Source organism: Parus major, chromosome 2 (assembly GCF_001522545.3).
Source record: "Parus major isolate Abel chromosome 2, Parus_major1.1, whole genome shotgun sequence".
Taxonomy (NCBI): Eukaryota; Metazoa; Chordata; class Aves; order Passeriformes; family Paridae; genus Parus; species Parus major.
Window position 1 is genome coordinate 4,911,166 of NC_031769.1, and position 12,171 is coordinate 4,923,336.

Here is a 12,171-nt window from a genome sequence, read left to right on the forward strand (position 1 = left end):
ACATAATTAGAAAAAATACTGAGAAGACTCAGTGAAAAGGGTATTTATCATATATATCATATTATATTTTCTTATTTTTTTTCTTCTTTGTAGAAGCTGATGGTTTAGAAAGTTGATGTTGTTAGCCATGCATGGACAAATAGTTATTTCATTTCCATAACCTCCCTGTTTTGCAGTTACTTGACTTCCTTTCTACTTGTTTCTATTGTTTGGACAGAATTAGTGACAGGAAGAGAAGGATGAAAAATGGCTGAATTCTTGCTACCTGGTACCAACAACTTCCGTAGGTTCACTCAGGAATCCTTGGCAGCCATCAAAAAGAGAATTGCTGCCAAAAAGATTTGTAAAAGAAATGCTACAGAGCAGAAACCTAAGGAGAAATCACGTCCTCAGCTTGACCTAAAAGCTTTCCAGAAGTTGCCAGCTCTATATGGAAATCCTCCTCCAGAGCTCATTGGGGAACCACTGGAGGATCTCGACCCGTACTACAAAGATCATAAGGTCAGAGCCAACCAAGATACTTGGATATTATTTTTAATTAATTTAATTTAATTTATTGTATCACCAAAATTTTCCATGGGCAATCTATCAGAGTTTTGCTTACATTTCTTTATAAAACCCTCGTCCCTTTCTAGGTTAAACAGCTGAATGATGCACTGTAATATTTTTTAGAAAAAGCTTAACTTTCATTTTTAAGAATGAAATAATATGAAATCAAATAACATTTGAATCAGAATAGAAGCAGAAAAAATAAACTGGATAAAGGGAGAAAAGGGAGGGGGTTGAGAGAAATTATAATAATTAGAAGTTATAGTAATTTTGTACATTTTGTACATAATTTTGTATATTTTCATAAATTCCATAGTTTTGAACAATGTGTTTCACTCCATCTCAATGCTTTTGTTCCACTTACACACAAAATAAATGATACTTAAAATAAAAATTATTTTAAAACAATGCTGATGAATCCTTACAACCTCCTGACTCAATCTCCATATTCCAGTTGTGACATATTGAAGAATATGATTTTCAATAACAAACAGAGAAATGGAAGCGAATCCATTGGGAAATAAACTTTTCACTTGAGAGCAGGTTAAACACTGAACTAATTCCTACTATCCAAGAGCTAGAAGATCACTGTCAAAAATAGCAAATAATGAGAAGGCTGCAATTCTTCCTTGCACCTCTTGTATATCTTGACTCATTAAGGGGCTCATTCTATTTTAAGAGAATGTTCAGAAGAAAGATTAGACCTGTGCACAGCTCCTTGCAAATCACAAGGCTGAAAAAAGAAGTTTGTGCTAAGGAATATTTTGCTGCCTGACAGTTAAAGCTTCTGATGGATAACAAATTTATACAGACTAAAGTGAAATTCTAGCTCTTGCTCATGACTGACACCACAGGATATAGCACAAAAATATGTTCTCTGTTCATTTTCTGACAAATTCTTGTTTATTTATTTTTAAAAGGTTTTCATAGTGCTAAACAAGCAGAAAACAATCTACAGATTTACTGCTACACGTGCCCTGTGGATCTTCAGTCCCTTCCATCCAATACGAAGAAAAGCAATTAAAATTTTAGTGCATTCATATCCTTTTATCAGCTTTATTCACTCTTTTTGATTATAAAACCCTGAAAAATCCTGTGTTTTTGTATTTTAGAGCATTGAGTTAATCTGGTCTTTTCCTCACTACAGATTCTAGTTGTGAATCGCTTTAGATATTATTAGTGTTTTGGTGCTTTTGTGAAATTTAGAAATAAATTTTGTGAGTATTTGGCTTATTTAGCCCCATTTTATACAGATTTTTTGTTTTGAGCTCTGATATTGATTTCCTCACGTGCCATAAACAAGTATCTCATTCTGAAGCCTCTCCCAGGGAGAGGATTGATAAGTTCTCCATCCTCTTTTTCATCTTCTGCTTACCCAAATGTGGGAATTAAATTCAACTCACATGCCAAATCTAATCAACCATTGGCCAGTTTTGAGAGAAAAGACTGAAATAGGCAAGCACACACAGGAAAACACATAGAAAAAACCCATGCAAACAGTTTCTTTGGGAAATAAGATTCAAAAAGTGTACATGTGGTATATGAAAGGAAATATTTCCGGAAATGTTGTTGCAGGGAATGCCTTGGGAATATAAAGGTAATATCCCACCTCATATATCAAATTTAGTGGCTGGGAATCACAAGTGTATTGTTCCAGTTTGGCACTGGAGAAGGACACCTGAGCTTGGGCAATCAGACCCAGAGTGGAGTCTGTGATGTCCCTGTGTGGATTTCAGATTTCCAGCCATCTGCTGGCTCTGTGGTGTGAGGTAACTTCAGTGACTCGAGGTTGTCATCACAGCAGTGTGCAGACATCCCTGGAAGAGCCATGCCTCTCATCTGGGGCTTTCTTTGGGCAGAAGTTGGCTGACATTGGCATGTCCACGTGAGTGGCCCAGCTCCTTCGACAGCTGGACCAGGCCTAGAGTTAAAGCCAGGAATTATATTTTTTGTGGGGATGGAGAGGATGGACAGTGGCAAAGATAGATGTCTTCCCATAGTCTTCTACCCTATGGATTACCCACGTGTGGTACAACAAGGTATGAGATCCAGCTCCAGAATCATGTGCTTGAGCTTGGGTGTTAAAGTATGAGGTAGCTGCTCTAGCTCCTGTTCTCTGGGCCAGCAGATGGCACCTGGAAAACCCCTGGGGCTGATTAAACGTAGGCATCACATTATAAAAACCCCATTAATCTATTAGAGAGCATCCAAAGCAGGGCTATGAGGATGGTGGGTGGTCTGGAGGGGAAGCAAGATGAGGAGCAGCTGAGGGCACCTGGTGTGTTCAGCCTGGAGGAGACAGGGGAGACTCATTGTGGTCTCCATCTTCCTTGTGAGGAGCAGTGGAGGGGCAGCCCTGATCTCTTTGCTGTAGTGACCAGTGACAGGACTCAAGGAAACAGCTGAAGCCAAGCCAGGGGAGGTTTAGGCTGGATATCAGGAAAAGGTTCTTCACCCAGGGGTGGTTGGGCACTGAACAGACTCCCACTGAACAGACTCACAGCACCAGCCTGACAGAGTTCAAGAAGCACTGAAACAATGCTCTCAAACACAAGGTGTGACTCTTGGGGTGTCCTGAAAAGGGCCAGGAGATGGCCTTGATGATCCTGGTGGGTCCCTTCAAACTCAGTATATCTTATGGTTCTATGACCTAGAGTTGTTTGAGACTGCTGCAATCACCCTGTCAGATTTCGTGCTGTCCTTTGGAAGAGAAGAGCTTTGCCAGGTCAGAGGCAGGTTTGGGCTCCACCTGTGTGATCTAAGCAAGTGTTTAACTTGTATGCCTTAAAATGAAACTGCAATTGCATCCTTCCATGCAATCCTAGAGAGGTTGAGGGTCCTTTTTCCAGGCTGGAAATGCTTAGAGAAGCAGATCTGTAATCAATACAGAAGTCTGTGAATAACAGCAGTAGTGTGTTGTCATCCAACATGGCTCAAAATCAGTAAATACCTGTGCATGCTCTTCATACATGTGCTTTAAACAAAAAGCCAGAAAATATGCCAGTGACTGATGCAATATTTAGTTACATTTCTGAATCCATGTTGTATTCTTTGCCTTCACTCCCATGACTTACATTGTTCACCTGGTTTATCATGTGCACCATTATAACTAATTGTGTATTCATGGCTCTGTCTGAGTCATCTAAATCTTCATCTTCGTGGAACACCTATGTTGAGTAAGTATCTGTGGGTATGTATATTTTTTATTTATGTAGTTTTATTGAGTTATTGAGACTTGACACTTTCACTTGAGATCGTTTGTGGGAGATTTAAAAGGAAAGTTGCTTGTCTTAAGGGAGTTTTTTTAATTTAGTTTTTATTTGAGGAAATAGTTTTGTCTTGAAACACAATATATACAATAATTTTGGTGTTATAGGAGAGAGTAAGTGTAGATTAAATTCCACTGTTGAACTGGCTTCATGTCTGTTCTGTTGCTCCAGTTTTCCAACTTTCTGAAGTTACTCAATTATTTGCTCTGTATCAGGATGCATTTCCTGTTGTTACTGATGCTGATTGAGCACATGGGAGTTAATTGCTGTCTTTCAAAATTCTGGTTAATTATACTGAAATGATGAGTTTTGCTCTAATAAAATGTTCTGTCAGAAGCACTTGGCCTGCAGAGTGCTGTTAGAATGTAAATATTTTATCCTCAGTGCTGCAATGTTAAATCACAATAAATCCATATTTTGTAGTCATTCTTGAAATGTATAATGCCATGGGTTGTTGGTTTGTTTTGGTTTTTTTTTTAGAGACTATTTCAGCTGTCACTTTTTCACTTTGGCAAAAATGCTAGAATATGAATATTGATAATTCTGACACCTAACACAAAGGAGAAGATTCCCAAATACTTAATATTAAAAACAGTTCCAAATTTTTTTATTATTATTATATCACATTAAATGACACTGAAACAACTTGGAATGGCAAACTCTTTCCAAAAAAGCAGGAACAAAGCTCTGCATGGTATTAAAATACACATCTCCACAAGATGCTGTGGTTCTTCTCCACCTATGAGAGAATTAAAGGCTGTAACAGAGTTGTATCTACTGTTGGCATCAACTACCACTCAAATGCATTTCAAGAATAATTTCAGAATACTTCTTTCCAAATAAAAAGGGAAGCACTGCATCCATATAATTTCTTAGTGCATTTGCTGACTACCAAATGAAAGCCTTTTGAATTCTGTAGGGATGTCGCTGCCTTCTTGAAATTATAAGTGCACTCAGTTAAGTCCAGAAGAGCTTTTACTGATAATTTTCCATTAATAAGAATAATTGCCATCTTAAATTGAAAACCCTCCACTCTTGTATTCCTCTAAGTGTTTTAAATATTCTGCACAGAAATGGTTGCCGTGTGCCCAAAGGAAATAACAGAGAACATCACACATTCACTTGGCTGCTTGAAACTGGAGGAAGATAGAAATTTGGACCTTTATTTTAGCTAGTAACTGGGAATTTGGTGTTTCTGAGATTATGGGCACTCACATGAAAGAATTTGGAAAAAAATTCAAAATGTCAAACGCCAAAAAGTGTCTCATGGGTTGCACATTAATAGCCACGTCCAGATTGCAGTCAGCTATTGTCTCCAGCTCTGTGTGAACCAGATACTGTTGGAATGCACAGAAATCCAGCAGAAATCTGTTCTGTCCAGCATTGTCTCAGCTTTCTGCCCAGACATTAAATAGTCTGTGCCTCTTGAGTTGGGTGCTAACACCATTCTTTCCCTTTGACTCTTTTCTCCCCTCCTTAGATTTACTTTCACTGGCATTTACACTTTTGAATCATTGATAAAAATATTGGCGACAGGATTCTGTCTAAATGAATTCACTTTCCTTCGGGATCCCTGGAACTGGTTGGATTTCACCGTTATCGTCATGGCGTAAGTGAGAACAAACGAAATGTGGATTATCTGCCTCGACTCTGTCCTGGAACTTCTCATTGCTGTGGTGCAAAAGGCTGTCTGTGGTTTAAAAACCAACCCATGGCTCCTAATTGCACCTGAAACTGTCTAGAACATTGAGTTTTCCCCTTGTTTAGCACTCACTGTTTTGCAATGATGTTTTAATCTTTCAAGAAAGGAATAGGGATGTGCAGGACGAGATATTCCCAGTGGTGGATATATGTGAATGGATGTGTTTATACTGGTGAAATGTAAAAGCTGGGCATAAAAACAGACTTTGTGACCCCATGAATGAAAGTATTAATTTGCAGTTAGGGTGATGGGTATAGACACCAGGATAGTAGATTAAATTACGGTTATATCCCCAAAAATCATAGCTAAAGTCTAATTTTCTGTTAATTAGCAAGCTTCTGTGTACTGGTTAAATGCAGCTACAGAAAGGAGATCAAACCAGCTCATCCAGCATTTGTAAATTCATAATTTTGAGTGGTACCTTTGTATTTTAAATGAATTATGTTTAAAGATGCTCACACAAAAGCAGCTGTACACAAGCCAGGAGCCACCTCAGATGGAAACTAATAATTAAGAAATCAATTTTTATTTTATGAGCTTTCAGAAAAAAGCCTTGATGTGTAGTTTTTTAATATTTAAAATGCACTTGGAAAGATTGATATCCAAGAATGATCACTGTATAAAACTGCCCTGTTAACTCTGCTCAACCACTTGGTATTTCACATCTGGTCTTTACAGGTATGTGGGAGCATTTAGTGACCTGGGGAGTGTGTCAGCCCTCCGGACTTTCAGGGTTCTCAGAGCTTTAAAAACCATTTCAGTAGTCCCAGGTAAGAAATCTTATGTGCTGAGTATTTTCTGCTACTTATAACTCATTATTTTCTTCATTCAAAATGTTTCTTTTTGCCTTTTTTTTTCCTCTGTATCTTTCACAAGTAGCAGATACATCTGAATTTGTGTACACAAAAAGTGTCTCAATTCATCTGTCCCAGCCAGAATGAATCAAGTGTTAGAAAGAATACTGAATATAGTTTGTTTTCATTATGCTTTTAAAGATACTGTCCAGAGTTTATGATCTCAGTTTTACAGAATGTTCTTTTGCCTGATGTGAGTGTTATGGTTCCACAGAAATAATTCTGGGTATTGAAGGAACTTTACCCCTAATGATCTTATATTATCAATCCATGCCAGGAGAGTTCAGACTGGATATTATCTTCACAAATTACCAGTGTTGGAAGTATCACTTGAATTATGCCTATTAATTTAATGGATAAAGAAAACTAGACTATCTCTGGTTCATCATTTTTGAGTGAATATTTTTCAGGGTATAAAGAACACCTAAAAACTGTTGGATCAATGAAAGTAGGAAAAAAATATTTATCTCACATCCTAGATATATTAGTATTGCAAATATATTTACCACATATTATCCTGTAATTCTTATACTTTGGCTTTTATATATTGCTTTAACTCTAATCAAGTATGGCATTTGAATCTCAGTTTTTCAACCTGTTTTTCCTTTTCACATTGTCTTTTTAGGGCTCAAGATCATTGTAGGGGCACTTATCCAGTCTGTGAAGAAACTTGCTGATGTGATGATCCTGACCGTTTTCTGCCTGAGTGTTTTTGCCCTCATAGGCCTCCAGATTTTTAAGGGCAATCTCAGGCAAAAGTGCATCAGGAACACTACAGAGTTTTGTAATAAAACATGGGAAAGTTATGAAAAGTTTGCTAATGATTCAGGTAACTTTTTCTCCTTCACTCTTCTTTAGATGATGCTACAGACACCTATGCACACATGTATAACCACTGCTGTGAATTATGTTGATGTTTTGATTGATATTTTGATGAGTAACTACCTGATAATGGCCTTCTGATTGCCAGAGCAGCTTGCAGGCATCCAGGAATGCACTCCTTCCCTTCATTATAAGAAAAAGCACTCCCAAATTTTCCAGTAAGATCCAGATCTGTTTCCCCAAATGACATGACAATAACAGAAACACGCATTAGCTCGTTCTCTGTTGTAATTCCCCAAAGTTCACCTTTTACTACAGGCTGAAGAGCCCATGCATCTTCATTTTCCTGCTCAGTGAGAACTTAAAACAGAAGAATTTGTTGAAAAATCAAATTACTTACTTTCTGGCATCAAATGTGTCTTATTTTATGTCTTATATAAGATATATACAGTACATATGTTTCATGTTTACACTTTGGCTGATACTGGTGATGGAACCATGGAGCAGAGATCTGAAAATTCATCAAAACATTCTCGGAGGAACAACTATAACATGCAATTCAGAATAGCAAAGCAAAGCCTTGTGTTAAAAGAGAAGCCTCAATATACATGAAAAGAACCCCAGAACTGGAAAAACAAAATAATCAATGTCTGTGCCAGGAATATGAAGAAAGCTTCATCACTGAAGAAAATCTCTCCCAGTGAGTTCAGACACAGCAGCAGTTGCACAGGAAGAGAATTTTCCCAGAAGAACTCTCAAAATACATAAAAAGTCACCTAGAATTGCTGTTTGTCCAAACTCTGTGTGGGAGATTTGTTCAGACAGGATTTCTTTAATAACTTCAAAATCCAGTGGAAAAAAGGGTAGAAAAATTTTCTGAGAAAAACCTTTTTTTTTTCTTATTCCTACCAAAAGACCACACAAAAGAAACAAGAAATTTACATGTACAGAATGCTGTAAAAATCATAATTGAAAGAAAACCTGAAAAAAGAAAAGATCAATTACTAGAACACTGTAGCAGAGACCATGGATGTGACAAAGTTGTGTTAAAAATGCTGGTTTTCTGTGCTGAAGAACAAGAAGTAAAAGGATCTATATTTTAGTATATGCAGAACATTGAAGCTGTATAAATGAAATGGTGTGGAGAAAACAGAACTCAAGAAATATAAAATCTGTGTTGCTTCACAACCTTTGTGTTGTTCAAATTCTTTGCCAAAAGGACTAGGAGAGCCCAGAGAGGTTTAATGCATGGTAGATTACTTTCTTACAGGTTTGAGGATGTACAGCCTTATAAACCAAATTTCCTTTAAAGCTATTTTTATATATATTAATATTTATTTACTTTAGATATTTATATTCATATTTATATTTATTCTATATTTATTTTATTTGTATTTATATACATATATTTATATATATATATAGACTGCTTTCCTCCTAATTTTGTGGGAAGTTCCCATCTCCCACAGATATTATTATGATTCTCTGAAATTCAGTCACTGAAGCTTCTTAAAAAACCTTTTTTTTTCAGTTTGCAAGAGCAGAGCTGAGGGAAATTTCAGTGGAAAGTAGCCCAGGGATTATATATAGGGCTTTATATAGGGATTTATAGGGAATAGGGATTTATTCCTTTATGGGGCATTTCCAGGGTATGGCAGAGCTGATATCAAAGGTTCCTGGTGGCTCTGAGTCATGCTGACTTATCTGATGAGCACAGGAGAGGTTTGAGAAGCACCAGGGGGACATGAGACCTCCCTTACATCTGGGATAATAAGCCCACATCTTAATGGAGATAATTAGCTATTAGCTAAAGCTTTTACTTTGATTCTGCTGATAACAGAGTAACTAATGCTAAGATAAATAGGGGAAGAGTTCAAAAAGGGCACAGCTCCAGCATCCTAATGGATAAATCTGCATTTCTCAGCTGAGCAGGGTTAGGAGCTGATGTTTGGCTCTGCAGTGGTGGATATTCACACAATCAAATATTCTTTCTTCCCTCTCAGAACTGGATTTGTTTTTTGTTGTTCATTGGAAACAGAACTGGTCTGTTCTACTCCTGGAATGTTTGTACACATTCTTGGAGAGGGGCAATAGCTACGGGACAGATCTCTGATAGTTCATACCAATAGTTACCAAGTATTTTATTGGTTTAACATTTAGATTAGATATTAGGGAGAAATTTTTTATTCAGAGAGTAGTGAGGCCCTAGCACAGGGTGCCCAGGGAAGCTGTGGCTGCCCCTGGATCCCTGGAAGTGCCCCAGGCCAGGCTGGACAGGGCTTGGAGCAACCTGGGATAGTGGGAGGTGTCCCTGGCCATGGCAGGGGGTGGGATGAGATGGGTTTTTTACAGTCCCTTCCAACCCAAACCACTCTGGGATTCTGGGACTGTGTTTGAGCCTATGTCTTCCAATTCTTCATTTCCTTTATGCAGACGTAGCCAAAGCAATAATATCTTTAAAAATTCTGAGTTGAAGGAATGCCTTCAGTGTGAAATTTGTGCATACACATATGAGTGTTTATAAGGGAGGCCAGGGTATCCTGCAATCTGCTGTAGTTAAATGTGAGTACAGGAAACCTGTGCTCTTACAGGTCACTGGTTACTCATCACTACTCAAATGATAGAGGATTCAGGCTAGAAAGTGTTCTGTGTTTAATTTTTCTTTTCTGTTTTTCAGTAGATGACTTTGCTATAAAAAATGGTACTGTGGATATTTTGCTGTGTGGTCCTGGTGCTGGGTGAGTGCACTTAAGATTATTTCTTCCTTGGAAGTTTTCTCTGCCTCAGTGCTCCTCTATTGGCTCAGTCATGTGAGACAAAAGCAGAAATTCCAAGCTTTCCTTGAATGCAGAAACAGGCACACAGAAAAAAAGTATAACAAACAGTCAGATAATTCAAGTCTCGTAGGGAATGAAATATGAACTTGCAATTGGCTTATTCAGATCTAATTAGTCTTTTAGACTTTCTTGAAGTATTGTCTTCCTCTTTCCCATGTATGAGAGAACTGAAAATGTGAAATATCTGAGATATAACACAGGACAGACATTCCTCTCTGTGAAGGCTCATGAGCATTAAAGTGGAAAAACAAAACATGAATTTTGGAGGGCAGGTTTGGGGAAGGAGGGAGATGTGGCTGCTTTTCAGTGAGGGGAAGGGGATGAGGATTGGTAATGAGGGGACTGTCCTGGGATGGTGATCTGCTCCAGCCTGTCTTCTTCCTTTGTTTCTGGATTGTGGGTGCTGCTCTTTCCATCCCTTCTTCCAGCCAATATTACCTGGAGTAGAAAATTGTTTTGCAATCTAATGAACTGCAGAGCTTAAAGATAATCAGAACTCTTACATAAAGCTGAAGTTTTCCTTGAAATCTGCACATTTATCTGCTCCATTTTTTGTTATGAATTCTAGGGTCTGTCCTCCTGGATATAAATGCTGTAAAATTGGGCCAAACCCCGATTATGGTTTCACCAGTTTTGATACATTTGGCTGGGCTTTTCTTTCCTTATTCCGCCTGATGACTCAGGACTACTGGGAGCGTCTGTACCAACAGGTACCAGCTTTGTGCATGGTTCAGAACTGATCTTCATCAGTTGAAGCAGAAAATGTGTAGGGAGGACAAGAAACCTCAAATAAAAGCAGTAGCTGCAAGGCTTTGAGCCCACATCTTCCCTCCTGCCTGTGACTCCTAGGAAAGAGATGCTGAAATGCTTCCCAGCCCTTTCATCCTGCTCCTGGAGAAAAATCCTAAAAGGGTTCTGTACTGTCCTTCAAAAATGTAGAAGTGCCTCCTTGATTGTCTTCATGGGATGTACGATCAATGATACACATGTGAGGGTGTAGGAGGAGGGAGGAAGACAGGGAAGAATAGCGAAGAAATTTCTAATTCCATTTAAGCTTCCTGAAACACTGTGTCTAGGAAGCTCAGTGCTTTTAAAGACTTTCAGAGACACATTGAAAGCCTACTTGGTATTTTTTGTGGTAATGTTTTATCTCTGGGGTGTGTTGCTTGCAGACCCTCAGAGCTTCTGGGAAGGTGTATGTAGTCTTCTTCATGATGGTCATCTTTCTGGGCTCATTTTATCTAGTCAACTTGATTCTGGCTGTAGTAACAATGGCATACGAGGACCAGAACAAGGCCACCATTGCTGAAACTGAGGCAAAGGAAAGGAAATTTCGGGAAGCTATGGAATTACTGCAGAAGGAGCAAGAGGTACGTGAATTATTCTCTTGCAAGTGTTTGTCTCATTCTATTTCTGGTCACGTAGCCTGGTTTAGGTTGGAAGGGACCATAAAGATCATCTCATTCCAAGCCCCTGCCATGGCCAGAGACACCTTCCACTAGACCAGGTTCCTCAAAGCCCCATCAAGACATAAAAAAAAGCTTCATCCCCTGTGTACACCTGTATATAAAAACCACCCATGGAAGCAGGAGCAAGTGATGACTTACTGAAATTAGTGATTCCTGGAGCTGCACAACAACTCCTTGTTCAACTGTGTATGTTTCCTGTGAAACAATGACTTTTATTCTGGATAAAAAACATTAAAGATCAATGTTACTTAAAGAAAAGCAGTATTTTTAAATCTGGAAAACATAAAATTCCGTCAACCAGCAGCTTCCAAAAGAAAATGTAGTTGTTTTTTAGTTCTTTTTTTATTCTATTTTGTCATTTGGGCTGCTGAGAAAAGAAACATACAGTAATTCTGCTGCATCAACATCTGAGCCAAAACCTATTGTAGTTGAATGAAAAATCTCTTGGTAACTTAAATAGCACAGAAACTTCTGGAACAGAATACTCCTGTATTTTTAAAATATCACCCTGAATTCAGCATGGGAAGGAAAATCATCCACACTGTGGATATAGTCCCAAGGATCCCCAATACAAAGAAATAATTTTATTATGATTTGAAGATTTATTTTGGAGAAATGATATATTCTACTGCATTATTTTCAAACTGAGCATTTTTATTGTAAGCAAAT

The 12,171-nt window shown here is 38.1% G+C and overlaps 1 protein-coding gene across 1 annotated transcript in view; it reads left to right on the forward strand.

Moving 5' to 3' along the window:
* Positions 1-228: 228 nt before the first annotated feature.
* Positions 229-12,171, forward strand: part of LOC107201059 (sodium channel protein type 5 subunit alpha-like) — a 33,718-nt gene continuing 21,775 nt past the window's right edge. Inside the window, exons 1-9 of the mRNA XM_033520148.1 lie at positions 229-501; positions 1,470-1,588; positions 3,624-3,725; positions 5,299-5,427; positions 6,199-6,290; positions 7,000-7,203; positions 9,877-9,934; positions 10,602-10,743; positions 11,206-11,403. Coding sequence (XP_033376039.1) covers positions 247-501; positions 1,470-1,588; positions 3,624-3,725; positions 5,299-5,427; positions 6,199-6,290; positions 7,000-7,203; positions 9,877-9,934; positions 10,602-10,743; positions 11,206-11,403 — 1,299 coding nt within the window. The 5' untranslated portion in view covers positions 229-246. The remainder of the gene's footprint in view (positions 502-1,469; positions 1,589-3,623; positions 3,726-5,298; positions 5,428-6,198; positions 6,291-6,999; positions 7,204-9,876; positions 9,935-10,601; positions 10,744-11,205; positions 11,404-12,171) is intronic.